Below are 24,382 nucleotides of genomic sequence, written 5' to 3'. Positions count from 1 at the left end.
CCTCGAGTAAACTACACAGTAGTCCATCAAGTGGCAACTTTTAACCAGTCTTCCAAGCAAACCTTTCAATATGAAAAGGTGAGGAACACAGACATGGGGTGTTTCAAATCACTGCACGCTGCACCAGAAAAGCTGCACAGGCAAAGCTTCACTCACTGCCCCGTGCGATGTTCCAGCCGTTTTCTGAAGCTCAAAGAGATGGGAACGTGCCCCTGAAACACATGCAAAGCCTTCAAGCGGCAGGAGCTCTCGGTTTTATAGAGGGAGAGGCTCAGCTGGGCATTAGGGGGATGTCATCTAAAGCAAAAGAACAGGTCGGCTGTTCTGCAGTGAGTGTCCTCCGTTAGATACAGCTTGTGAAAATACTAAGTTGAATGCACCACGTGTAAGCATGGGGTCAGACATTTGCTAAGCTCCCCACCCTCCCTAATTAAGTTGCAAGCATGTGCTGATGACAGTTTGATGGGTCGATGCTATGGATTAGTCCCAGAGAGTATTGTTGATTAATGGTGTCATTTAGAGATCCATAAATAAAAAGTGGATTTTCAACAACTTAAAGTAAAAATTTCTAGAAAGGCATCGATGTATTTGCCAAGTAAGGCGTTGAGCGGGTTCCTCCATGTTCTTAGCAAGACCATCCATGGTATCCATAAATAGGGGGTTGGAGGGGGCTTCTTGAATGTAGTGTGTCTTGGACAGAAGCATGAGATGTTCTCATTTTAGCCGTTCAACGAGTCCCTGCGTCAGTCCAAGGTGCAAAAGCTGAGATCTGGAGAGAGTTGCTAGATGAGGGAAATACTCCAGGAGCTTCTTCCATGCCAGTTCCAGCAGGCTGGGTACCACCAGCCACATCTTAAACAGAGAGCCAGTCCGTTTGTTTTCATGGATGTTGACCACACCTCCGTGAACGTACATGCAGCCGGCCTAGGTGGGAAGAGGGAGAGGGAGTTACACGGGGCACAGGCCAAACTGGCACACCAGAAGGTGCTGAGGAGTGACACAGTCAGGAAAACCAGGATTGGACTCTCCAGATTCCCAGCTGGTTAATCACAGAGCGAGATTCATCTCACATACCTTTATGTGCTGGTAAATGAAGTGTCACTGGCTGAGCCAGTCACCCCGGGCTCCTCTCGTAGCCAAGTGGAGGAATCACTGCTGAAGAGCACGTGTGTCTCATCCTAAAGCAAGTATCCTCTAGCTTAAGAGTGCTTTGCTCTGTATTTTAGGTGAATTCCATTCCGATAAATCGATTTTAGGAGAGGGGCAAAGTGTTAATAAATTAGTATAGAATTGAACTTAGGTTTCGGCTAAAAAGAATGGGGGTTTTTTTGAAACTAAAACCACACCATACAAAGACATGCTGCATTCCCTCTGCTGGCTCAGCGTAACCCTGCTCCAGGAATGACATGAACACAGAGAGATGGGAAAAGCTCAGCTGCTGACCTATTTTGCCTTTTTTTAAAAATACAGGCAAAGAAAGGGCATTCTTTTCCTGCTGTCCAGGGACCCACCTGCAGTGACCGAGCTGCCTGGGAAACACCTTTATCAAGCCTACAGTTTCCTAGAAAGTTGCATTTATAACAATCTCCAAACTAGGTGACAACTGCTCTTACAACCAAAGAACCCGATCTCTGCCCTCGCACACTGCCCTAAGGCGATGATCCAGCTGAAGCCACAGCTAAATGCATTTCTTGCCGCCTGCTGCTTATCAACCACAAGTCTCTAAGCTTCTAGTTCTGGCAGAAAGCGCTAGCAATACCGACCTTCCCATTAGCAGTGGTTTCCAAAGAGGGCTGCTCACCTGCGAATCTTTCAACTCGGGCTGTTCTCAGTAGGTTAAAACCAGTTTAGCTGGGAGTATCTGTGCTTTTTTCCCTTTTGCAAACAGGAACAGTTCACATGGAATTACTCCTTGGAGTTGATACAGTTTAAAAGTTAAAATTCTGCATCGCTACTTTTAGAAAGCAGAATATACTTTGTCCTACCACTCTCTAAACAGCAGCAGGAGTACAAGGAGCCTCACACCAGCCCTCAGCTCCCTAAAGATGCTGGATAAGGTGGAGATCACCTCCTTGGTAGCATTGGTTCAGTTCTATTTGCAGCCCCCACAAATGTCAGAGTGCTTGGACGAACGGCTTGAACTTCAGCTACATAGGAAAGAAATGAGTCGCTTACTGGTGTGACAGCAGCACAGTGAAAATACACTGGTTCCGGCATGGCAGCTGGGAGCTTGACCCACTGGAAAGTTTGCAGATTCAGCTTCCAAACATCTCCGAAAATCACTTCTCCATTATAGCCTCCACAAACGAACACATCTGTAGAAGGGGAAACCCACGGTGCTTAACAGGCTCAGCCATCCTTCAGCTGCAGAACGTGCGGTGACTGAAGTCAGCGATCACCTTTCCAAAACAGTTTTAGGATCAACAATTATTTTACCTCAACACAAGCTCTCAGTACCTCCCAAATCAGTCCCAGCACACTGTTCATACCCACGGGGGCCACTTACAGAATCACAGAATGGTTTGGGTTGGAAGGAGCCTTTCAAGACCATCTAGCCCACTCCCTTTCACTAGATCAGGTTGCTCAAAGCCCCGTCCAACCTGACCTTGAACAATTCCAGTGATGGGGCATCCACAGTTGCTCTGGGAAACCTGTTGCAGTGTCTCACCACTCTCATCATAAAACATTTCTTCCTTATGTCCAGTCTAAAGCTACCCTCGTTCAGTTTAAAACTGTTGCCCCTTCTCCAACAGGTCCATGTCTGTCCTGTGCTGAGGACCCCAGAGCTGGACGCAGGACTCCAGGGGGGCTTCACCGGAGCAGAGCAGAGGGGCAGAACCCCCTCCTTCACCCTGCTGGCCATGCTGCTTTGGATGCAGCCTAGGATACAACTGGCTTGTTGGGCTGCGAGCACACATTGCTGGCTCATGGCCACTTCCCAGCCTGCCCATGATCCCAACCCCACCATGGCAGATTCAGGGCTAAATGGCATTGAACAGCAGGAGTGCAGGCCCACTTTCAGAAGCTGTATTAAGCCCTAGCTAACCTGAGTTCACAGGCACCTGGGTTTGATCAGATTCTAGTGGTTTTACACCCACAGGGAACAGCCTCAGCCCCGGCTCCTCATCCTGCTGCGGGCCAGAGGCAGGTCCTTGGTCCCCGGCTTTGCCCAAGTTCTCAACACAGAGGCTCGCACTGCAGCAAAATACTGCTGATAAAGATGACTGGAAGCATCTCCCAGCTCCTGCCTTACTTTTACTGGCACAATTAGCACTCCTAAGAAATATAATCTGGCGTATCACTCCACCCTTTAACATGCAGCATTCAGTAATTGATCTGAAGGGTTTTGAAAAGAAAGATCAATATTGTAACTGCTTCTTCAGTCCATTAGAAGCAATTTGGTTTTTATCAAGTTTGGGGGAATGCATTTTTGGGAGGACAATGAGGCTACGGAAGAGGCCCAAATCTAGTTGAAGGAACATGCTGCCATTCAAAATTGTGGGTAACTGACCACGGATTGCACATGCAGAGCCCTCTCTAAACTGCGCCTCAAACAGTGCTGCGCAAGTGATTTACAGCAAGAATACTTGGAGGATAAAAGTGAAGACCAAAAGACTCTACTAAGCTCCGTGCAGCTCCTAACACATAAAACCTGTTGGAGTGGGTCCAGAGGAGGCCACGAAGATAATCTGAGGGCTGGAGCACCTCTCCTATGAGGAAAGGTTGAGAGAGCTGAGGTTGTTCAGCCTGGAGAAGAAAAGGCTCCAAGGAAACCTTAGAGCAGCCTTCCAGTATCTGGAGGGGGCTGTCCTGGTTTTGGCTGGGACAGAGTTCATTTTCTTCCTAGTAGCTGGCATAGTGCTGTGTTTTAGATTTAGTACTAGAAGAATGTTGATAACAGAAGTTGTTATTAACAGAAGTATTATAAGTTGTTACGGAGTGCACCAGCATCGTATGCCAACTCATTGGTAATACTGAACTGGAAAGGTGAAGAGGGACCGACAGTGGACGAAGTGGCTTCCAACTCCAGGAATACGAAGAAAATATCTCTTCCTCCTTCATTTCTGCTGTGGAGAAACTGTCCTGGAAGGCTGAACAACTCCAAAAGGATATGTCCTACTCCCCACCTGTATGGACCAGTATCTATTCCAGCCATTAGAGTAAGTGTCCCTCTGCTCAAGAAAAAGGATATCGAGGGTACACACCACAGGGCACTCTATGGTTTTACGTGTGTGACCATGAAGAGGACATGAGGAAATGGGATGGAAAACCTACCTCGACCCTAGAGGCACTGGTATGTGGGGTGCAAAGAAAAACCAATCACAAAAGGGGGCTCTTCCAGGAAACTTGCTGCTCCAATTTCCGGAGCTGGAGCAGACTGAAGTTGCTGCAGACGGCACAGAAGGGCTGATCTTACTTCTGATTGTAATGAAGGAACTTCTGACTCATGTATACAAAACATGAGCATCTGTGACCAGAACTAGAGGGTCCCTGTCTCCAGCCAGGTGGAGGAAAAGGGACAGCCGGGTTTACTGGGCTGTGTGGATTCGATGGCCTGGCACATCAGACCCACAGAAGTATCAAGTTCTAGTGGACAGTGGTGCACAGCATACCCTAATGTCATCAAGCTACACAGGGGCAGAACCCATCTGCGTTTCTGGAGTGACAGGGGGATCCCAACAGCAAGCTGTATTGGAGGCCAAAGTGAGCCTGACTGGGAATAAATGACAAAAGCACCCTGTTGTGACTGGCCCAGAGGCTCCATGCATCCTTGGCAACTCAGGAGAGGGCATTTCAAACATGCAAAAGGGTACTGGTGGGCTTTTGGTATAGCTGCCTTGGAGGCAGAAGAAATTAAGCAGGTGTCTACCTTGCCTGGTCTCTCAAAGGATCCTTCTATTGTGGGGTTGCTGAGGGTTGAAGAAAGACATGTGCCAATTGCCACTACAACGGTGCACTGGTGGCAATACTGCACCAACCAAGACTCCCTGATTCCCATCCATAAGGTGATTCGTTGACTGGTATCCTGGTTTCAGCTGGGATAGTTAATTTTCTTCCTAGTAGCTGGCATAGTGCTATGTTTTGGATTTAGTATCAGAAGAATGTTGATAACTCATTGATGGTTTAGTTGTTGCTAAGTAGCGCTTACATGAGTCAAGGACTTCTCAGCTCTGCCGGGTGCACAAGAAGCTGGGAGGGAGCACAGCTGGGACAACCAACCCAAACTGGCCAAAGGGGTATTCCAGACCGTATGACGTCATGCTCAGTATATAAAGCTGGGGGAAGAAGAAGGAAGGGGGGGACATTCAGAGCGATGGTGTCTTCCCAAGCCACCGTTATGCGTGATGGAGCCCTGCTGTCCTGGGGATGGCTGAGCACCCACCTGCTGATGGGAAGTAGCAAATTAATTCCTCACTTCGCTTTGCTTGCACGCCTGAACTGTCTTTACCTCAATCCATGAGTTTTCTCACTTCTACTCTGCTGATTCTCTCCCCCATCCCATTGTGGGGGGAGTGAGTGAGCAGCTATGTGGTGCTTAGTTGCTGGCTGGGGTTAAGCCATGACAACTGGAGAGCCAAGGAGCGATCAGCAAGACTCACTCACCCTTTAACAGTCCCGTATGGCTGGTGCAAAGGTCCAATAGAGAGTGGAGACTAACAGTAGACTATCGTGGCCTGAATGAAGTCACGCTGCTGCTGAGTGCTGCTGTGCCAGACATGCTGGAACTTCAATATGAACTTCAATACAAACTACAAGGAAGTTGGAGAGGGACTTTTTACAAGGGTGTGTAGCGATAGGGCAAGGGGTAATGGCTTTAAACTGAAAGAAGGTAGATTTAGATTAGATATAAGGAAGAAATTCTTCACTATGAGGGTGGTGAGATGCTAGAACAGGCTGCCCAGAGAAGCTGTGGATGCCCCATCATTGGAAGTGTTTTAAGGTCAGGTTGGATGGGGCTTTGAGCAACCTGGTCTAGTGGAAGGTGTCCCCGCCCATGGCAGGGGCGCTGGAACTAGGCGATCTTTAAGGTCCCTTCCAACTCAAACCATTCTATGATTCTATGAAAATGGCCCTCACTTTACTAGAGAATGGGAAGACTCAGGTGCTAACTCTGTAACTGCCTCATAATCCACTCCAGATGAGCATCTTGAATTTACAACACCATGAAAAGGACCCACTATCTAAGAAATCCCCAAACAATCTTGTCTCTAAAGAACGTGGCTTCCGGCACTTGGCCCCACTTTGTTTTTCACAGCAGCCTGTAAAGCTAACAGGTTAGTAACCGAGCTGTAGCAGGAGTATCATTTATACCTGTTAGTGAGCTTGCAACCAATAAGTTGCAAAGTATCGTGGACGCTCGTGGCTAAAATACATGATATCTTACATTGAAGTGGCCACACATCCGAAGGAGATTTACATGTTGCCTAAAATACTGCAGAATTCCAGACAGCAACAGTACTGTGCAGTGCAGAAGTAAATTTGCCTACAGCATCGAGATCCCTCATATGAAGAGTGGTGCCAACTGGGCAGCTTAAAGCCTGTTAACAAGAAAAGAAATCCTCTTCCAGAAGAGACACGTGTGCCCTGCAGTTCTCTCAAACATGTGTTGGAGGCCAGCATCTCTCAGGCTGGAAGGATGGGCTCGTCACTGCTAGGTTGTGTAAGATACACCAATTTTCAAGAGGCAGATCTTACCATTTTTTATCTGAACGCAGCTATGGCATCTTCTGGCTGCTGGGAAGCCTGAGGAGAGTGAAAAAAAAAGAGCATCAACTATAGTTGCTTTAAAGTGCTTGGGCAAGTGGTGATTATATCTCAACATATAATCATGGATAGGAGTCACTTGTTTCATTTATAAGGGGTTTCTGCTTTCCTACAATCGCAGGTATAACATCTCTAATTTAGCAACCGGCTGTTTCAGGTTTGACTCCTGCTTGCTCTCCAGGGAAGGAAGAAATGTGCCAGAATCTCATTCCCCCCAGACTCCAGCTCTCACCTCTGGCTTGGTGAAAAGCAGCAGCCAAGGGCCTACAAGGTTTCAGGGAAACCCCTGCTGCTGACCAGGCCAGCACGTGGTCCTTCAGAGGGAGCAGAGATGATGGTGTATCTTCTTCTGGGAGGAGAGCCAGCCACTATCATCTTTCCCACCCAGGGAGGGAGAGAAGCCAGACTGCTAAATATGCTTCAGATGGGTTAGTCCTCACTGCTAAAGCTATACACAAGCAGGGTCCTGAAGCCAGCATTAAGTCACATACTGTACAAGGTTAGGAAAAAGGCTTTCAGCCTGCCAGCAAACAGCATCTTCGAGCACCTTGGCCACTCTCTGGTTTACAGGGGAAAATACATGAAATTCCAGACTCACCAACTTTTTCATGAGGTTTAGTGGCAATTTCCTCCCAGGTGTTGGTTTCAAGGTTGTATGCGTGGATCTGAAGGGGCAAAGAGGAGCCATTAGTTCCTCCTGGCTCTCCCAGCACTATGATGATGCCGTGACAGGCTCTGACCCAGGGAGCCGCTACAAATAACACCTCTTTTTCTTTAAGTGTAAAAACAAAAATAGCTAATCACAGCCAGTGACTAAGCAGGTATAAAATCACCTTCAAAGCATACCAGCTTACTAAAGCTTTCATCTCAGGCTTTGCTATTTAAAGCAAATTTAAAACAGCTGAAGAAAAAGAATATGGCTTTTAAAAAAAAAGGACCAATTAAAACCCACACCCTCCTGTTCTCAAAAGTATTTAGAAATACCTATCTCGTACTGCACGCAAGGAGAAAAGAAATGCAGAGAATGGAGAGATAAAAAAGTCATGTTAACTGCTGCAGTTCAACTTTTCCAGAAGTGGAGCAGTATTTAAAGTCTCCTCGTTTCTCATTTCAGCGTTCAAGATGAATTCACTCTTCCCTCCTCAAATTGTATTGGAGAAAAATGTTTACCACAAGAAAGGCAAGTAAAGCATACGATTAAGGTAGAAGACAAGAAAAGAGTCGCCGTATCAATATCTGAATTTAACATCAAGGAATTCCTTCCTTTGGCACTTCCCTGGTTTGGCACAAATACGACATTTAGAAAGATGTCCTAAGTGTTTTTAAATGAGAATCTTTGGTAACAGGTCTACAGAAATGAAGCTGTTTTGCAGATCGCTATGGTCAATGGGTACCACAGATTCATCATCTGTAAGTCAGCAGGACATGTTTGTGGCAACACCAGGTTTTAGAGAAACAGGAGAACAATCTGCTCGTAGTTATCTACTTTTTTTACTGAGCTCTCCAGGCAAAGCCAGACAAAGAGACCATGCTGGTTATACTTCACTGTAGAAACTCTCCTACCCAGGTTTCTGACCGCCTTACCTTATCTAAGGAATAAGCTGTCCAGGAAGTTCCACCTCCCAAGATATATATCCGTTGACCATCGTGTGCAATTTCATGTCTGTACCTGAAGGTGCAAAGAAGGACATTTAGCAGCACAAGCAATTAGTGCAAGTGAGCAATGACAGCAGCCTTCTGGAAAACACTATGAAATCTGAGTGGTTTAAGCAGACACCCCAAGTCTGGCTATGCTGTATCAGTCCTTCAGGCTGGGAGCATTCAGAAGATGTGGAAGCTTTCATGAGCAATCTAAGCAGCACCCCAGAAGCTTGCAAGGCATTTTCTGAGAGCAGAGCACCACTGAAGTTAAGTACAACGATTTATGGAGCACCATGATGGCCATCAATATTCCAGCCCCTTCTCTCACTGAGATGGTCACTGATTGATCTCCCAGCCCTCCTTCCTCCACGCCTTGGTACAGAATAGGACAACAGACAGGGATCAGCTGGTGCCTCTTCCCCTCCTCAGCACTCACCAGCTGCCACAAGTCCCCAGTGCTGTTCTGGCACCACACAGTCCAGATCAGTGTCCTGGCAAAGGCATCACACCCCATTCCTACATCCCCCTGCGTGCCAGACTACTGGAGCGCCGGTTGTGTAAGGTTCACACAGCCAAAGACACTGTTCTAAGAGTGTCCAGAAGCCTGTCCATAAAGGAGGTGACTCCCCTGTGTAAAAGCTCTCTGAGACTGTCCAGCTTCTCACCTCTCCTCTGGCATGTCACAGGACATATTGTTTGGTTTCAGCTGGATCCACTCTCTAGTGTTGAGGTCTAGCTTATGTAGGTCAGTACTGTAAACGTAACCAGTTGTTCCTCCAAACACATAGAGACAACCATTGATGATAGCCATGGCCTGGAAGGTAACAGAGAGAAACCAGTTAGAAAGGACACGTGATATCAGTGTCTGAAAAAGAGAGAATCCCCACCCTCCCAAAGCAAGACACAACTTGTAAAGCTCTACCTACAACTTACAAAATGACATGTTCTGGAGGAACATGAAGGGCAAACAAGGATGATACAGAAAAGATGGGGGCAGGGTCTATCTGTAGGAATGGAAAGTAACTCCATGGTCACAAGATGAGGACCTAGAAGTGGAGCTGCTGAGTTTCAGGCATCAGACAAGACAGATCTGTGCAGTAGGGGCTCCCGGGAGCTAAAACCAAAGCACAGTTAACCCTGACCTTATACAGATACTGTTACAGAGAATCTTATAAACCAGCTATCAGATAGCCAGTGGCATTAAGCGTAACAGAGAAAGCCCCAAATGCAGTGGGTAAGTCAGACTGAACAACGGAGACAGCCTGTACCGTTCAAAAGCAGATGGACTATCAGCCTAGTGGAACTGTGAAGGTGGTGCAGGCACCATTCCCCAACGCAGTCCAAGGTGGAAGCAGAGATGGAAGCTCCTTCTGCTCGCAACTGCCTGTTTGCCAAAGGCTAGCTCAAGCTGAACAGGGCAAGGGGAAGACTACTTTCCTTTGCCCAAGTGTCTGGTGCACATCTAAATGAGAAATTAGTTGGGTTATAAATGTCTGCACCACAAGTATGTTGGCAGTATTATTGGAAAGCACCGCAAAAGGCGGCAGTCCTCCTATGAGAGTGAATCTATTTTTTTGTACACCACGTTCATCCATGACTTTATGGAAAGTCTTAGAAGTTGTTATTCTAATACAAATAAGACCTGCTAACCACTGTTTATTTTTATAGTTGTAGGTTTTAAAGGCTTTGAGAAGGCGACAGAGCAACTCCAGAAACTACCAACCACTCCTTACATCAGACACGCTTTTTCATTCAACTGCATCTGGCATTTAGTTAACAGATTTTGGTTTTTCTAACTACAAGAAAACTATTACTTTCCTTTGAAATCTCAAAGAACCAAGACCCCTCTACTTCTTTATGAATGATACCTGCCTTCCTTTACACTTATGTACACAGAGAACAACTCCAGTTAGTAGCAGAGAAGAGATCTCCATGCTCTGGCCCCCTTTCTGTAACACAGAGCACAGTGTAGACAGGCACACTTGAAGTGCCTGAACAAGGGCTGTCCTTCATACCTGACCATAGATGCGTTTGGGTTTCTTTCCTCGGCAGCTGAGCAGAGCCCATCTTTTGTACTTGACGTTGCAGACATGGACGTCGTTGCCGTTGCTCTCCCCAAAGGGGATCCCGGTGCCCCCGAACACAAGCAGGTTGTTGCCATGCAATACAACTAGGAGAGAGAGACAGAGCAGAGATACTTGTTGCTGTGAGATGCAGTAAAACAGAACGACTCTCTGCTCTGGAGACAGTAGGCAGCCAGTTTTCAACACTGTTCAAAAAACCTATCATTCACACTATGCATTTATGGCTTTGAAATGCTCTAAAAGAGAAAGAATGCAAGCTAAAACCATGGTAACCAAAGGCCTACTTTTAAAAATGGCTAGTGAACAAAGAGATCTATTTTTGGATGCTTTGAGATGTCTGCACTGAGCACCTAGCTGCTGAAAGTGCACGTGCCTTGCAACTATCAAGCTAAATACCTGAAGTCTACCTCTTGCATTTGAAATTTTTTCTTTCCCTCTGCCTCAACCTGAGCAAAAGGGGAAAGAAAAATCACAAAACCAACCCAAACTCAAGTCCTATTTGCAGAAGAGTTGGAAACAGGATCCAGATTTCCCAGTTCTTGCCCGGTTTTGCATTCCACCAGGGACACTGATTAAAATAGCTTCAGGAGTAGGCACATAGGAATTGAATTTCCACACGTACGTGACATGGAGGCTAGCTCCCTGGGCATGTAGCCTTCAGTGCCCATTTGATGCCAGGTGTCTGTAGCAAAGTTGTACCGCCAGAGTTCCCTGAAGAGCGGGTAGTCTTCATTCTCTGGCCCACCAGACTCATCATAGTCAGGATTGTAGCCTCCAAACACATACAAGTTGGCGTTATCTGCCACGCAACGATGGCCACTTCTTGCGGGTGGAGATCTATGGCCTGCAGCAAAATGAGAAAGTAAGCCAGCTTAAGTGAAATGTCATCAGAGGAGCCGAGCTCGTGTCCAAGGGTCAGGACTACACCTGCTGCGGTGGTCCTCCAACAAGAGCAGCAGGTGTTTAGCCATAGGGAAGCATGTCTGCAGCCAGGAGGAAACGGTTCTGTCATGACAGATCCACCGCTCCAAGTGGGAATGGGGAGAGCCTCTGTGCATCACCATCTCATTCACGTCCACTCCATCCCCTGGACCACACCTGCCTAAGGAGACCTGCCTGCAGGTTGATGCACGACAATCCTTCCACATGATAATCCTGCCATAAAAGCTATTTCTGAGATACCTTACAGATTCCCCCTTCTGTCATTCTGTATGGCAGATTGCACTTTGGAAACAGTTCCAAAATGTTTATATTTAAAGCTGCCCATTGGGAACAAAGAAGAGGAGTAATGATTTTCTCTCCCTCCTACACAAACCTTCTCTCCGTTTCTTCTCTTTTGCTCCTGGCACCTTGTATCTCAAGAAGGCTCTTTCTCCTTGGACACCCCTGGGTTTCCTAAACATTAAGCAACACAGGTTTGATACAGCAAGAAAAATCTGCTCATAGATAAAGGCATTTGCACAGGGAGGGAGCACAGCAGGGCACCCACCCGAGATCCTACAGGCTGAGCTTGACAACTGGCAGAGGCAGCCCTTCCCAAAACGAAAACCTCTGCCTACCCACCCTCTTCCCTAAAAGCCAATGGAAATAAAAGCAGGGAGGACAATTCAAGCTCAGACCTCAACCGGAATAGACAAAATGACCGATTCAGTCCAAGAAAATCTACACAGCGATATTCTTGTTGGACAACAGCGACTGAAGTCTCAGCTGACAAGTGATCAAAAAGTAATTCGGAGCTTGATCTAATTCGATGCACGGCAAGAGCCAAGCACAGTGCCAGAGGTGGATGTTTTTCTTCAACGAGACACAAGACCACATAACAGATGAGAAAGATGAAAGGAATAGAGAATGATCAGGTCCCCAAACAAAGGAGCTGGTTGCGAGACACGTATAGAACATCTCAAGCCGACTAAACCAGGAAGGTTTAAAAATCATTTTTTCTATGCCATACAACAGTGTTTTGGTGAGAGTAGCTCTAAGGTACATCTTGAGAAGGAGGATCCATAACAGTCCCCTATAAATGTACAATTTCAACATGTAACCATCACTCCCTCAAGCATATCCTCTGCTTGTTGCAGGTCAAGACAGACCTGCTTTTGTCCAGTTGACAATAAAGAGCAAACCAAAAAAAAACATCAAAAGAAGATCCCCGAAGACCCCTCACCCAAACAAACCAGTGATCTTCATCACTCACCTGCTCTCACAACTCTTTTACAGATTTTTAGGATGGAACAGGACCCAGTGAAGCATCTAATTAGGACCCATCATGTTTTCTTCTTAGAGCCTGTTACAATTATCAGCAGTGAATCAGACACGCGGAGCAATAACAAATGAGGCATCAAGCATCTTTCCTACAGGAAAGGTGAAATAAATTATTTGTCCAGTCTGAATAATGAATTTTAACTCAGCACAAGCAGCTGTGCTTAATCACGTTCTCCATTTGCTGCTGCTTTAAGCTCCAACTCTTGTCCAAAATTAAGCTGCTCCACAGGGTTCAGACAAACTCCTTGTGGCTAAGTTTTGACAGATTTGGGTTGTTTCCAGCAATAATTGCATCTTGCAGCAATCCCCGCTTAGAAAACTAATAAGCACCGGCTGAAAAAGAGGGAAAGAAAATTAAGGAATTAATGGAAAAATCTGTAGCCTTTGGCCTGGCTACTGAGACAGCACAATGCCACTGGGCACCCGGCATGGCGTGGACATTCGCACATAGGAAGGGTGGCTATTACAGGTACTAACAGTGGCAGCCAGGAAGTTACCAGCCTCAGTGCTGGACTAAACTGTTAAACAAATATTACATGCTTTAGAGGTGATTCACAAAGGGGAAGAGAAACACCCAACCCTTTTGGCTTTTCGTTTTAAACTCTGAAACTATCCAAAGAGATGGATTTGCTTTTCTGAAGTGAGCACATTGACAATAAAGGTATTTACAATCAAGGTAATTGTTCAGACTCTTATAATCAGAGGCGCTTCAAGACAGCAGTTCATCTGATCATGGATATCTGCAAACAAAACCGTGCTTGAGAAGTGCCCATGCCTCTCTGCAGCCTATAGAAGAAACCCTGGCAAAGGGCTTACGTGTCTGCGCTCGGCCAAAGGGAGCTTGTTCCTGCTTGTTTCTTCTTCTGTGTTGGCCCTGGAGGTCTCCAAAAGAAGACCTGAAAGAACTGAAACGGGAGCTCAATTCCAGGGAAAACTGGGAGCACCAATGCACACACTTTGCAGGGGAGTGAAGATTTAGTTCAATCACCCATTGAATTTAAAAGGTGTTAGGGAATTAGGAGTTCAAATATTACCTTTACTATAGATCCTATTTCCCTCTAGTTATAACGCTTGCCGTAAGAATTTTCCAGAGGGAAGTGGGGAGAAGGAGGCTGAGTTTTATATAAAGCAAACAGACTAAAGAGTAAGGGGCATAATTCAAAGAAAATAAAAAACAAAACCAAGGAGGCCTTCTCTGTCATTCACCTCTCAAAATTAAAAAGAGAAGATGCCTGGCTTGGATTAAAGCCCCAGAACAGTTAAGCTTCAACAGAAAGGGATCGATGTTTGATGCATGCGGGTCCTTGAGATAGAGAGATGGGTACATTAAGCCCATTCATAGCCCGTCTGATTTCAACTCTTCCCATTTACCATTAAGCCATCTCCTATCTTTAAAAGACAACATTTTTCAAGATATTTTCAAGAAATGGAAAGGGTATCAGAAGCGGCGCTGGTGTGAAACGGATACTTGCAAGTACCCAACCAAGACGGTCTGAAAGAACCACCCTTCCCATGCAGCAGTTCCTGCTGCAAACCACATCTGCCACTAGTTCCCTGCCTGTTCCCACTACTCTCACCAACAACTCAACGGGCCTTGCACACTACAGGAGCAAATGTTTTCATTTAAGCACTCACTCAGTTAATTTGTCAGAAGCTAGGGATCCTCATGGCAGAGCTAGCAGGAGAGACGATGCCTGTTCCTGGTCATGCATTCACAACTCAGCTGCCCAGGGGAAATCCACTATCCTCAGCGTTAAGTTGAACACCAAACTGCAGACGAGAGTGGCCAAAATGCTTCCTCACACTGTGCCTGTTATGCAGCAGTGACCCCCAGGGAAAGGAGGGCCAACCAGAGCAAGGTCTCCAAAAGCTCAGGGCCAACCCCTGTAGCTACTAATACAAGCAATTTCATTTCAGTCTGCTCAAGAATAACAGATTTTCTGATCTATTCAAGCAGACCCCAGCTACGTTTCCTCAACTCTGTGCTCCATATGCAAGAACTGACTTCTCTCCAAAGGCTTTGCATTTCCAGCCTGCTGTTTTTAAGGTTCACTCATCACTAACTCCTTCGTCTCAATGGACTAGATCCTCCCGCTCGCAGAGGCCCAGAGAAGATGACATATCTCCCCATAAAGCACGAAAAAAAATTATCCAACACATCTTCTGAGTCACCTATGCCAGCACAGATGTATCAATGAACTGAATAGTACAATGTTAAACTGAGTTAAATTGTCACCAAACTCCTCTATTCAGAATCAAAGTGACCTTAATTCACTTTAGAAGTCTTAGAAGATTCCTCTAATTCTGTCTTTTTAAAGAAGGGACCTGTAAAAGCTGAATCTACTGAAGAGTTAATTCAGCTTACTTTCTTCAGCAGACAAGCGCTATGACTTTGTACCTCCAATAAAGAACTGCATTTCCATTTAATTATATTTTATCAGATGATTCACATTTCCTACTGAAATTCTGCATGCGAGTTTTGGATCTGTTTCTGCTCCAGCGTTAGCGATGTGCAACGAGCCTATTACACAAGCGCAAACTTCAGACGGCGCAGGAAGGTGGAAACACCCCAGGGTTTGCTAACTTCCTCCTCTAGTTAGCAAAGCTCATCTCCCCAAGAGCTGAACCTGCCACAGGTTAAAGAAGCACCCAACACTAAGCAAAGCACAGCAAGGCAACACCATCACTGTGGAAAGCTGCGAGTCCCTGGACACCGCTATGTATTCTTTGATGTTGGCCATGGAAAAGTGGCAGCACGACGTATCGAGTCAAGACAGATCTGTGGGAAAGAGGTCACAAAGCTAGTTATGGAAAACAGCTTTAAAGTGGACAGGTATAATTTGGAAAGCAGTTGCTTTCCTGGTTTAAGACTCCAAAGTGAAGCAGGAAGGATGAGAAGATGCATTCACTCCTTTTCCTTGGTCCTGAGGGCAGAAACGAGAACAGTAAGACTTTCAGAGAATAAGAAGCTCCACAATCAGAATTAAATCAAAACATCATGACCGGGACATAATTAAGTCAACTCCTAATTTAGGACTAAGCTATCTGATAGAAAATTGCTTGCTGGCTGTTGTTATGCACTGACCTGGTAACACCCTGTTAAATCCACCCTTTCCAAGTGATTCAGAGGGAGCTGCTTGGATGGCCCAGATTGACTTTATTAGCATGGATTCCTAATGGAATACCTCTCCTGCAAGAGGTATTATTAGAACAGAAGGAGAGGAAGCAACAGGGCGGCACAATAGATATTCCTGAGTTTCCTGACGTGACACAGCACAGCAACTGATGCACGAGACATTTGTTTCCTACCTCTCCAAAACTCTGAATACAGAATAGACCTGGGATGAGAAGGAGGAGAGGGCAGAGAAGTTAATTAGAAAATGTAAAGAACCCCTTCATTTTGGAGGAGGAAAGTGTAATGGTCCTGAATGGCATCCAACAAGACTCCCACTCAAAATGTCCGTCTTACAGGGAGGACAGAGCTGAATTGCACCTGCTTGTCCATAAATGTCGTTCCTATTCTGACTAACACAAGCAACAAAGTTTATTAAATTCCTGCTCTGGCGCCTTGACAGCTACAGAAATCTACAGAAGGCCTGGAAAAAAAAAAAAAACAACAACACAAAAATCCCTTGGCATCAGCAGATTACTTGGAAGTTATAGGGGAGATGAAATGCTAGCAGCATGCCCAGAACCACAGCATGTGTCAACAGCTACGCTCAAGTCTACTGGTTTTATCGACCGCTTTTCAATACCTCTATAATAAAGTTATAGAAAAAGAAAATTAAACTGGGAAGTACCGAGTGGTTGCACTGAGTCACACGCAGCACAAACGTAAGGCGAGAGGCGCTTCAAACAGAGCAGCACAAAAACAAGTTTCAAAGAACAAAGGCGTTTTCTTTCCATTCGATTATCCTTGCCTTTCATGACTGCAGGAGAAAAAACAATGCCAGCATCATCTCGCTGGCTAGGTTAAACAAGAGGGGAGTACCTGCTATTCGAGTTAGTAAGCTAGCCAGCTGGCCTTTTTTTCTTAAACGAAAGGGGAAAAAATGTCTAACCAGATGAATTCATTTCTTAAAAATAAACAACGAAAGAGTTGAATATGAAGTTTAGAGACCCTACCTGAAACTATGCTTTTTCTTATCATGACCTTGCTGCCAGAATAAAACCCAAATAAATCTATTAATCAACAAGAAGATCTCGGCAGAGACTGAGGTCTGCCTATGCCATCAGGTTCTGCGGGATTTAATTCTTCTAAGGGAATTTTCCCTAATCACTACCATGCCTCGTTATCAATTCCCAGCAAACCAATGCAGTACAGTTCTCCTGAGGTGGCAAATCCATAACCGCTGCCTCCCTTTCCCAACCGGCCTCGGAAGGAAGAGGCCAAGGGTCTGGGCTGTCCCACCGTCTGCTCCGAAACCTGCAAGCAGAAAGGAAAAGAAGAATGTCCCCCATATCATCCCTCGCCAGGACCAGGCATGGGACTGAGCAGTAGCCAAAGCAACCTGCAGCAGAAAAAATGATTCCTAGATCCTTTGGGAGCAAAGAAGATGAGGGAAGTGAAACTGCTAACCTCACGCTTCAAAGGCAAGTCTGGAAATGGAAACAGGTCAAGCTCTTTTGCTGCCACAGCAACCGGAAAGAGATTTGGCTGTAGCTAGCAGAAATGGCAGGAGCGGGACTAAATAAAGATACTCCTCTTGCAAACACACACCCCTTCCCCGTGGGTTACTGCCTCGGAGCTGCAACTGCAACGACCTTCCAGCTTCAGGATGCCTCATTTCTAAACTCTGCCACACGCTATTTGCTTGCTAAGGGTGCAAAAAATATCCTTTTGCACAGTCAGATCGGCAGACTCCAAGCCGCAGGTGCTGATTTTAAAGTTTTGCCTCTTTATTCTTTCAGCCCTACAGGATCGCTAAAGACCCGTCTGAAATTGGAGCACAATTACAACGTTTTGACACGCTGCTTGCCCCATCCCAAGTCACTGAATTACAGAAAGATCCTAACAATGCAGCAGTCAATGCATTTATGATTTTTTTTTTCCATGTACTGCTTGCTTGTTTCACACAACTGTTTTATTGCTTGCTCATTTGGCCATTTAAAGACGTTGCCGTTCACAAAAAGGAAAGCACATAAGGCAACAGAAATTAGGGAGGACTGTCTATTCTGTTCAGAATACACAGGGAACGATCCTCAAAGCCAAAACCAATAATTAAAGGCCAACATGAAAGGTTTCTCTCAAATCTTGGGGTCGCATATGACCCCAAGAATCTGTTTTTTCCTTACAGCACGTGGCTTTCTTCATAGAAGCAGCAAATCCCTGTTTTTCCCTTTCCCTTTTGCCCAGGTCATGTTAAAGCAGCCAAAAAACAAAGCAAAAGCAGCGGATGCAGCCAGGGGATGCTCTGGCATCTGGAAGCTCAGAGTTTGGTGATGCAGGGAGGCAGTGGCTCAGTGCAGTTTTTTTCCCCTGTAAAACAAACCTTCCCCAGCACTCAGGGGAATCGGTGAAATGTATTCCTGCAGTATCAGCCTCCCAGAAGATGTACACACTCAACGTCATCTCACGCAGGCAACCTGAGTTAAAAAGCAATGACTGGTTTCAAGTTCAGGGTTTCCACACGCAAGTGGGACTCAAGGTCAGAAGAAACACTTGGCTTCTAACCTCCAGAAAAGAAGTTTATCCAATAAAAGTTGCCAATGTTTCTAAATCTCAAGGACAAGCAACCATTTTGGGTATTTTCCAACCAAGATGCATTTGGAAAAAACACTTTACATGTGCAGCATATTTTTCAGCAACACATCAAGCCTGAAACTTCTTGAAATATTTGAAAATTAGGAAATGATGGCACGTAAAAGCTTATAGATTCCTATTGCTAAATGAAGTTTGTTTCAAACACACAGAACTCTTATTTATTAAGATGACGGCAGTTCAACCACAAGCTCACGATGGCTTGATCCAAATGTTTACAACCAACAGTCTACACCCTTTTTTAAGCGAGGTATTAGAACATCACCTCAACCACGCTGCACAACACAATGCCAGGTCACCAATAACGCACAAATTTACCAAAACTTATCCGAGCAACAGCTATCAGTGTTGTGTTGATAATGACGGCTGTGCTTTTACCTCCAACGGATGCTCAAGACAGCAGGTGGGATAAAGGCAGACCTACCAAGGTGATCGCACACTTCCGCCCAGTAATTCTGCTGTGCAAAATTAAAGATGAACTGCTGTTCTACCTGTAGTTCCTTGAGCAATATTATAAAACGAGACGGAGGAAGGGAAGGCAGCCATCCTGTGGCATAGAGAAAAAAGCACCCAGATTCAAGCTCTCGTTGTAGCTAATGCTGTGCAAGCTCCCGGTTCATTCCTTGAACAAAGCTGTATCCTTTTCCTCCTGTAATTTGATGGATTAAAAGTTGCCATGCACATCAGGTAAGCTGAAACAGATGAATGTTGAGAACCTCATCCAGTTTAAACACTTGGGGCTGGCAGCAAAATAAAACCAAGGATCGCGTTCTGCCAGGCTATAATAGAAAACTCAGGCAAAATAGATTGCTGGAATGAAAAACCAGACTCTTGGGCTGCAACAAAGCACTGGTGGTTTTAATACTCTGAATTTTTGTTCTGATTAAAGACTCGCATCTAGAGAGGTGTTCCTCCTTGAGCCACAGGACTATTTGCTATTTTCATATCTACTGATGAAAACTAATTGCAAGCACAGCCACGAATCGTCTTCATTTTATGTGCAGCTCAAATTGGGATCTGAAGACTATGCTAAAAGTATTTTTAATCAAGCCCTTCTTTCCCTCTCCTCCAGATTACCTGGAACAAAACATGGTTTTATTTATTCCTGGAGCATAACCAACAGATATCCAGGTGTAGCCTCAAACACCTCCCAGAATAGCAACCCCAGCACCACCCTTTATAAACTCCCTTTTTTCTCAACCTATTTTAATCACAATATCCATCGGGGGTCATTTGCAAAGTAAAGGGTGCAAGAAGTTAGCTCAACAAAACTCTATGTGAGATCTTGTGGAAGGGGAGGGTGATTTTATTTTACAAAATATTTAAATAAGCTGGTTCTGGCTGCTCATACCCAAGTATATCCAAGTGATCCAGCCAGGATAGCTTAGGTACAGCACAGAGGACGAAAGGACAAAGGCTGCCAAGTCCTCGCTACGATTCCTGGGTTGTTCTTCATTTAGAAGGACAGACTATCTTTGGACAGGTCTTTTATACCCTCCAGCTCCTATGGTGAGATGCTTTGGCCTCAGAGTTTTGCTTCTTTCAGCTTCCATGAAGTTTAGGCAGATCTGCTGCCTATTGTCTGCATTTCCTCATTTTGAGTTTCTTGAAGTTCTTCCTGTCGGGCTAACAGGAAAAGGAATGACACAGGCTCCGAGCCACAACTGCATTGACTTTGTCCTATTATTGAGGTGTAGGGTCTTCTGCTCGCATGACTTGCCCCAAACATGCCATCTCTTTCCATCAATCTGTGATCTTCAATCCTAATCCCAGCGCAAGGCCATACCACGTGGCATATACAACGTTACTACTAGCAATGTAATTTCTATTTCAAGCACTATTTTTTGGAAATACAAACTAAGTAACTACAGGATATAAAGCTAACAAATGTAGTGTGGCTTTTGGTTCCCATCTTTTCAAAGTAACATACCAGTGGTGAATAGCTAAGGTGTGTGTACGCCTCCTCTTTACTGCGTTTTAAGGCTTTCTAAAGATTATATCAGTATTATTTTCCCTCCTACCGAGTTTTTCAACATCCAGAAGAGCAGGTTTCAATATCTCCCTTTCCATTTACCATTTCTGTAAGACTTCTGAAGGACATTTAGGTCAAGGGCTGAAGCCAAAGCGCGGCTAGCTCTTGAGAGAGAGAACAAGACAAGTCAATACTGACTTTGACTCCAGTCTTCAAAGCTTCATTTTTTTCATACCAGCCAGACAAGATAAGTTTGTAACTCATGTAATTAGTCCCTTACAAAATTTTGGATAAGGAAGATGCTAACATGTCACCGAGAAAAAGGTTTAAAACCTGTTTGTTCATCCAGCTGCATTCAGCCTCTCCAGATCACACAGCTCCCTTCCGCGGCAGGCTGCCCGCGCCTGAAAACTACCTGGGAGAGAAAGCAGCTGCGCCTGGGTCCCCAACACCTGAACAACAACCCTGCCCAGGGCCAAGGGCAGCTGGGAGAGGCCAGAGGATCTGGCCAAGGATGCCAAACACAACCCGCAGGCCACCGGGCCAAGAGCCTTTCAAATATCTGATGTCTCTAAAGCAGCGTTTCTAGGAGGATGGTCATTCTCACATCCAGCCGTGAGAGCTTTTGGCTTTAGAACAGGTTTGTTTCTCCATCCTGCTTCTGGAAGGCTTTTGTTTTCAAACCTCTTTGTAGCAATCATGTATTTCAAACATTTCTACAAGCACGCAATTGATCGTCAGCACTTCCCATGATTAGTGAAACAGGAACGGGATTGTAATCCATGAGATAGCATCCCAGAGCGGAGAATAAAATAAACATTTTCCCCAGAAATGTCTATATCACAGATTCTACACCACTAAAATCGAGTGTTCCTTGGGTTGTTTGTTTTTTAAAAAAATGTAAAAGCAAAATAAAGAAAGGAATTTTGGAAAATGAGAATCATAGAACAGCCCAGGTTGGAAGGGATCTGCAAAGATCGTCTGGTCCAACCTCTCGTGGGAAAGGGAGCCAAGATGAGATGATCCAGCACCCTCTCCAGCCACATCTTGAAACCTTCCAATGACAGGGACATGACCATGTCCCCGGGGAGGTTGTTCCAGCGACTGACTATTGTCACTGTAAAAAATGTCTTTCCTACATCAAGATGAAACCTCTCCTGGCAAAACATGTACCCATTGCCCACTGTCTTCTCCATGTAGCTCCTTGTGAAGAGAAACCCTCTGTCCTCTTTGTAGCTGGAAAACCATGATGAGGTCCCTGCTGAGCCTCCACTTCTTCAGGGAGAAGAGACCTGACCCTTTCAGCCTTTCCACATATGGCAGGTTCTCCAGCCCTTCGACCGTCTGCTTTGGGGCCTCTCCAGCCTCTCCACATCTTTCTTGACTTGTGGGGACCAGGACTGGACACAGCGCCCTAGAAGCGTCCTGACAAGTGCCGAGTAGAGTGGAATGATCCTATCTCTCTTGCTCGCTGCTAGTAATGCCCCTGCAGATGCAGCCCAGGATGCGATTTGGCTTCAGGTTTGCTCTCACACGTGACACAAAGGGGTTCAGGATATTTGGGGTTTCTGCTGTATTTTTTTTTAAATACATGTAAAAACTCTGAACCTCTCCAAACAAAAAAACCCTCTACTGTGACCAGTACACTGGGAAAATTATAGCTCCAGACAACAGCATAAATGCTGAGCGTGTAAGAAGTAAAGATATATTTAGGTTTCCAGATTGTTTCTATCTGCTTAACCTCCAGAGTCTGATGAAAACACTGAAAACATTTAAATGTGGACAGGAAGATTTCCAGCGAGAACAAACCACACACCACCTATATTGGATATTTCTGAGCCTTCTAAAGCTTACAAACACCTAGAAATAGCTCCTTCCTTTCCCTTAACCAACATAAAATTTTAGATGTTTAAAGTCTCAGCCCATCACGAGGCAGCAAAAAACACAAACAAATTGCTTTTTTTTTTTTGAGCTGTTAAGCCATCAACGAGACTCTTTTGTAGTCGCTGCTTGAGAAATGCCCCTGTTGAGAAACCCTCAATAGAAATACTCCGCTTGAGAAAGCAAACAGAACAGCGCAACCCCGGTACCAGCTCCTGCTAGCCGCCTGCTTACCTTTCATAATCATTTCCCCGTGCAAATGAAATCCTCCAGAGTGAAAAAGGTGACAGAAGTTAAAAATCTTTTCTACAAGTAGGTGGAAAAGGAGCATGTGACAAAAGCAGCGCCTAAATAAATGCATATGCTCTCGTGTTTAAGCAAGAGATAACCCAGATCTACTTCAAATGACACACAGCTTAACAGGAGCAAAAAACCTCTGCAGGGAGAGATGTATCGAAGACATCCAACGCCAGAGCATGCTACAGGCTCTTTGCATGCTTTCACAACAGTAATTATTTATAAAAACAGGATTAAAAGGAGACAGCATGCTTTATGGAGAGTCTAGGGCATTGAATGGTGCAAGGAAAATGAAGGAATGCCTCCTGGGAACTCTGGAAGAGAACTGAGAGGTAAGAAAACAAACCTGGTTGGAAGATATGGAAGGAGGGGGTAAAAATATTCCTCTCTATCTCAACGGCTATGTACAGACTGCTGCTGGAGCTCTATAAATAGGACACTAACAGGTGTCAGACGAGGAGAAAACTCCAGCAATCGGCTCAAATGGGATTTTTCCATCAGGTAGTTTTTTTAGCAAGATTGACAGTCAGCTTTGGGTTTGTTAAGGCTGGACTTAAGTGCTAAAGTTGAGCTGAACGGGGGTAGTTTGTCCCTGGGGCTGCAGCGTCCACCCCATCGCAGGTGGCAGAGGGCAGGATTCCATGTCGGGACATGATCCATAGCCAAAAGTGGGATCGTTACAACTGTGCCAGGAAGATGCACTAGTAGTTCGCTCAAGCCAATGATTAAAATTCAGGAACGTGAAGATAATCAACTCTTGTGTTACCAAAAAAGGCCCTTATCTCAGAAAGAAAAAAACAAGTTTGAGAATTTTCCCGAAAACAGGAAGCGTAGAGCCACTTAGCAAATTCACAGCGGTCTTGCACGAGGCTCGAAGGTGTCCTTGCTGCAGATCCGAATTGCAACAGGTTTCACAGGGATGGAAACACAGACCCTGGTCTGAAAGCCCATTCTCAGCCGTTGCTGGTGCTCCAGCCATGCCAAACACAGGCTCCTACCCCCAAGGCAGTGAGGGACTTCACATCCCCCACCAAGGGATCTGAGTGGTGGGGATAGGGGCAGCCGGGGCAGAAAAAGATGCCCTGGGTACCCCCTGGGTACCCCCCTCCTGGGTGACAGCACCACGTGGCCCTTGAGAGCAAGAGGTGCTATAGAGTCAAGGAAGGGGGGATACCCCAAACCAGCTGGCAGTAACCCCCCCCACCCCATCACAGAACCATGGGGTGCCCCACATCCCTCCCAGTATTGCAGAACCATCAGGATGGGGATGATCTCCCCAACCCTCCGATTGTGGGTTAACCCTGGCCTCCTGCCCCTAATATCCTGGGGCTGTTGGGGTGGGGTGACCCCCCCCACATACCCACACTGCCAAGAGGAAGGTGGAAAAAAGGAAAAACCACCACTCCCAGGGCACAGGACTGGGCCGATGTCTCATGCACGGGCCCTCGGGTAGCCAGGACCTCCCCATCCCAGGATCACCCCTCCCAGGGCTGTGGCCCCACCCCCAAAAACCTGACGGGGGAAGTGTGTCACCGTGGGTCAGCCCAGGCCCATCCGGGATCACCGAGATGGGGCTGACCTCCACCAGGGAACGTGGGGTACCCTGTCCCCCCCCACCCCTCGTGTCCATAGGGATCAGCCGCCCGTGTGGGGCATCCATGCACCCCCCCACCCCCAAAGCGGGGTATCCGTCCCCTCAGGGCCGCAGGTTGCCCCCCC

At 45.9% G+C, this 24,382-nt stretch overlaps 1 protein-coding gene across 4 annotated transcripts; it reads right to left on the bottom strand.

The window, feature by feature from the left end:
• Positions 1-7: 7 nt before the first annotated feature.
• On the bottom strand, positions 8-12,627 carry KLHDC10 (kelch domain containing 10). Of its 4 annotated transcripts, none has more exons than XM_035891292.1 (9): positions 11,806-12,625; positions 11,113-11,334; positions 10,422-10,576; positions 9,072-9,220; positions 8,350-8,434; positions 7,364-7,430; positions 6,697-6,744; positions 2,176-2,315; positions 8-924 (listed from the first exon to the last, which is right to left on the bottom strand). In XM_035891292.1, the coding sequence occupies exons 1-9, from the start codon at positions 11,891-11,893 to the stop codon at positions 715-717; spliced, it is 1,164 nt and encodes a 387-aa protein (XP_035747185.1). In that variant the 5' UTR covers positions 11,894-12,625; the 3' UTR covers positions 8-714. The 4 variants fall into 4 exon arrangements, 3 of the variants coding, with proteins under 3 accessions (XP_035747185.1, XP_035747187.1, XP_035747188.1); XR_004841600.1 differs by having other exon boundaries at positions 833-924; positions 1,075-2,315; positions 11,806-12,627; XM_035891294.1 differs by lacking the exon at positions 2,176-2,315 and having other exon boundaries at positions 785-924; positions 11,806-12,046.
• Positions 12,628-24,382: the final 11,755 nt, after the last annotated feature.

Source organism: Egretta garzetta, unplaced genomic scaffold (assembly GCF_000687185.1).
Source record: "Egretta garzetta isolate BGI_Z169 unplaced genomic scaffold, ASM68718v1 scaffold733, whole genome shotgun sequence".
Lineage (NCBI taxonomy): Eukaryota > Metazoa > Chordata > Aves > Pelecaniformes > Ardeidae > Egretta > Egretta garzetta.
The sequence above is the reverse complement of the archived record's forward strand: the minus strand, read 5'-3'. Positions and strand labels throughout refer to the sequence as shown.

What these genes read in the sequence shown, in the direction of transcription:
- KLHDC10 (XM_035891292.1), bottom strand. Translation starts at nt 11,893, where the DNA reads ATGTTTAGGAAACCCAGGGGTGTCCAAGGAGAAAGAGCCTTCTTGAGA. An exon ending in TGTGACATGCCAGAGGAGAG is followed by an intron (nt 8,435 to 9,071) that starts GTGAGAAGCTGG and finishes TTGCACCTTCAG; the next exon opens with GTACAGACATGAAATTGCAC. An exon ending in TAAACCTCATGAAAAAGTTG is followed by an intron (nt 6,745 to 7,363) that starts GTGAGTCTGGAA and finishes CACTCTCCTCAG; the next exon opens with GCTTCCCAGCAGCCAGAAGA.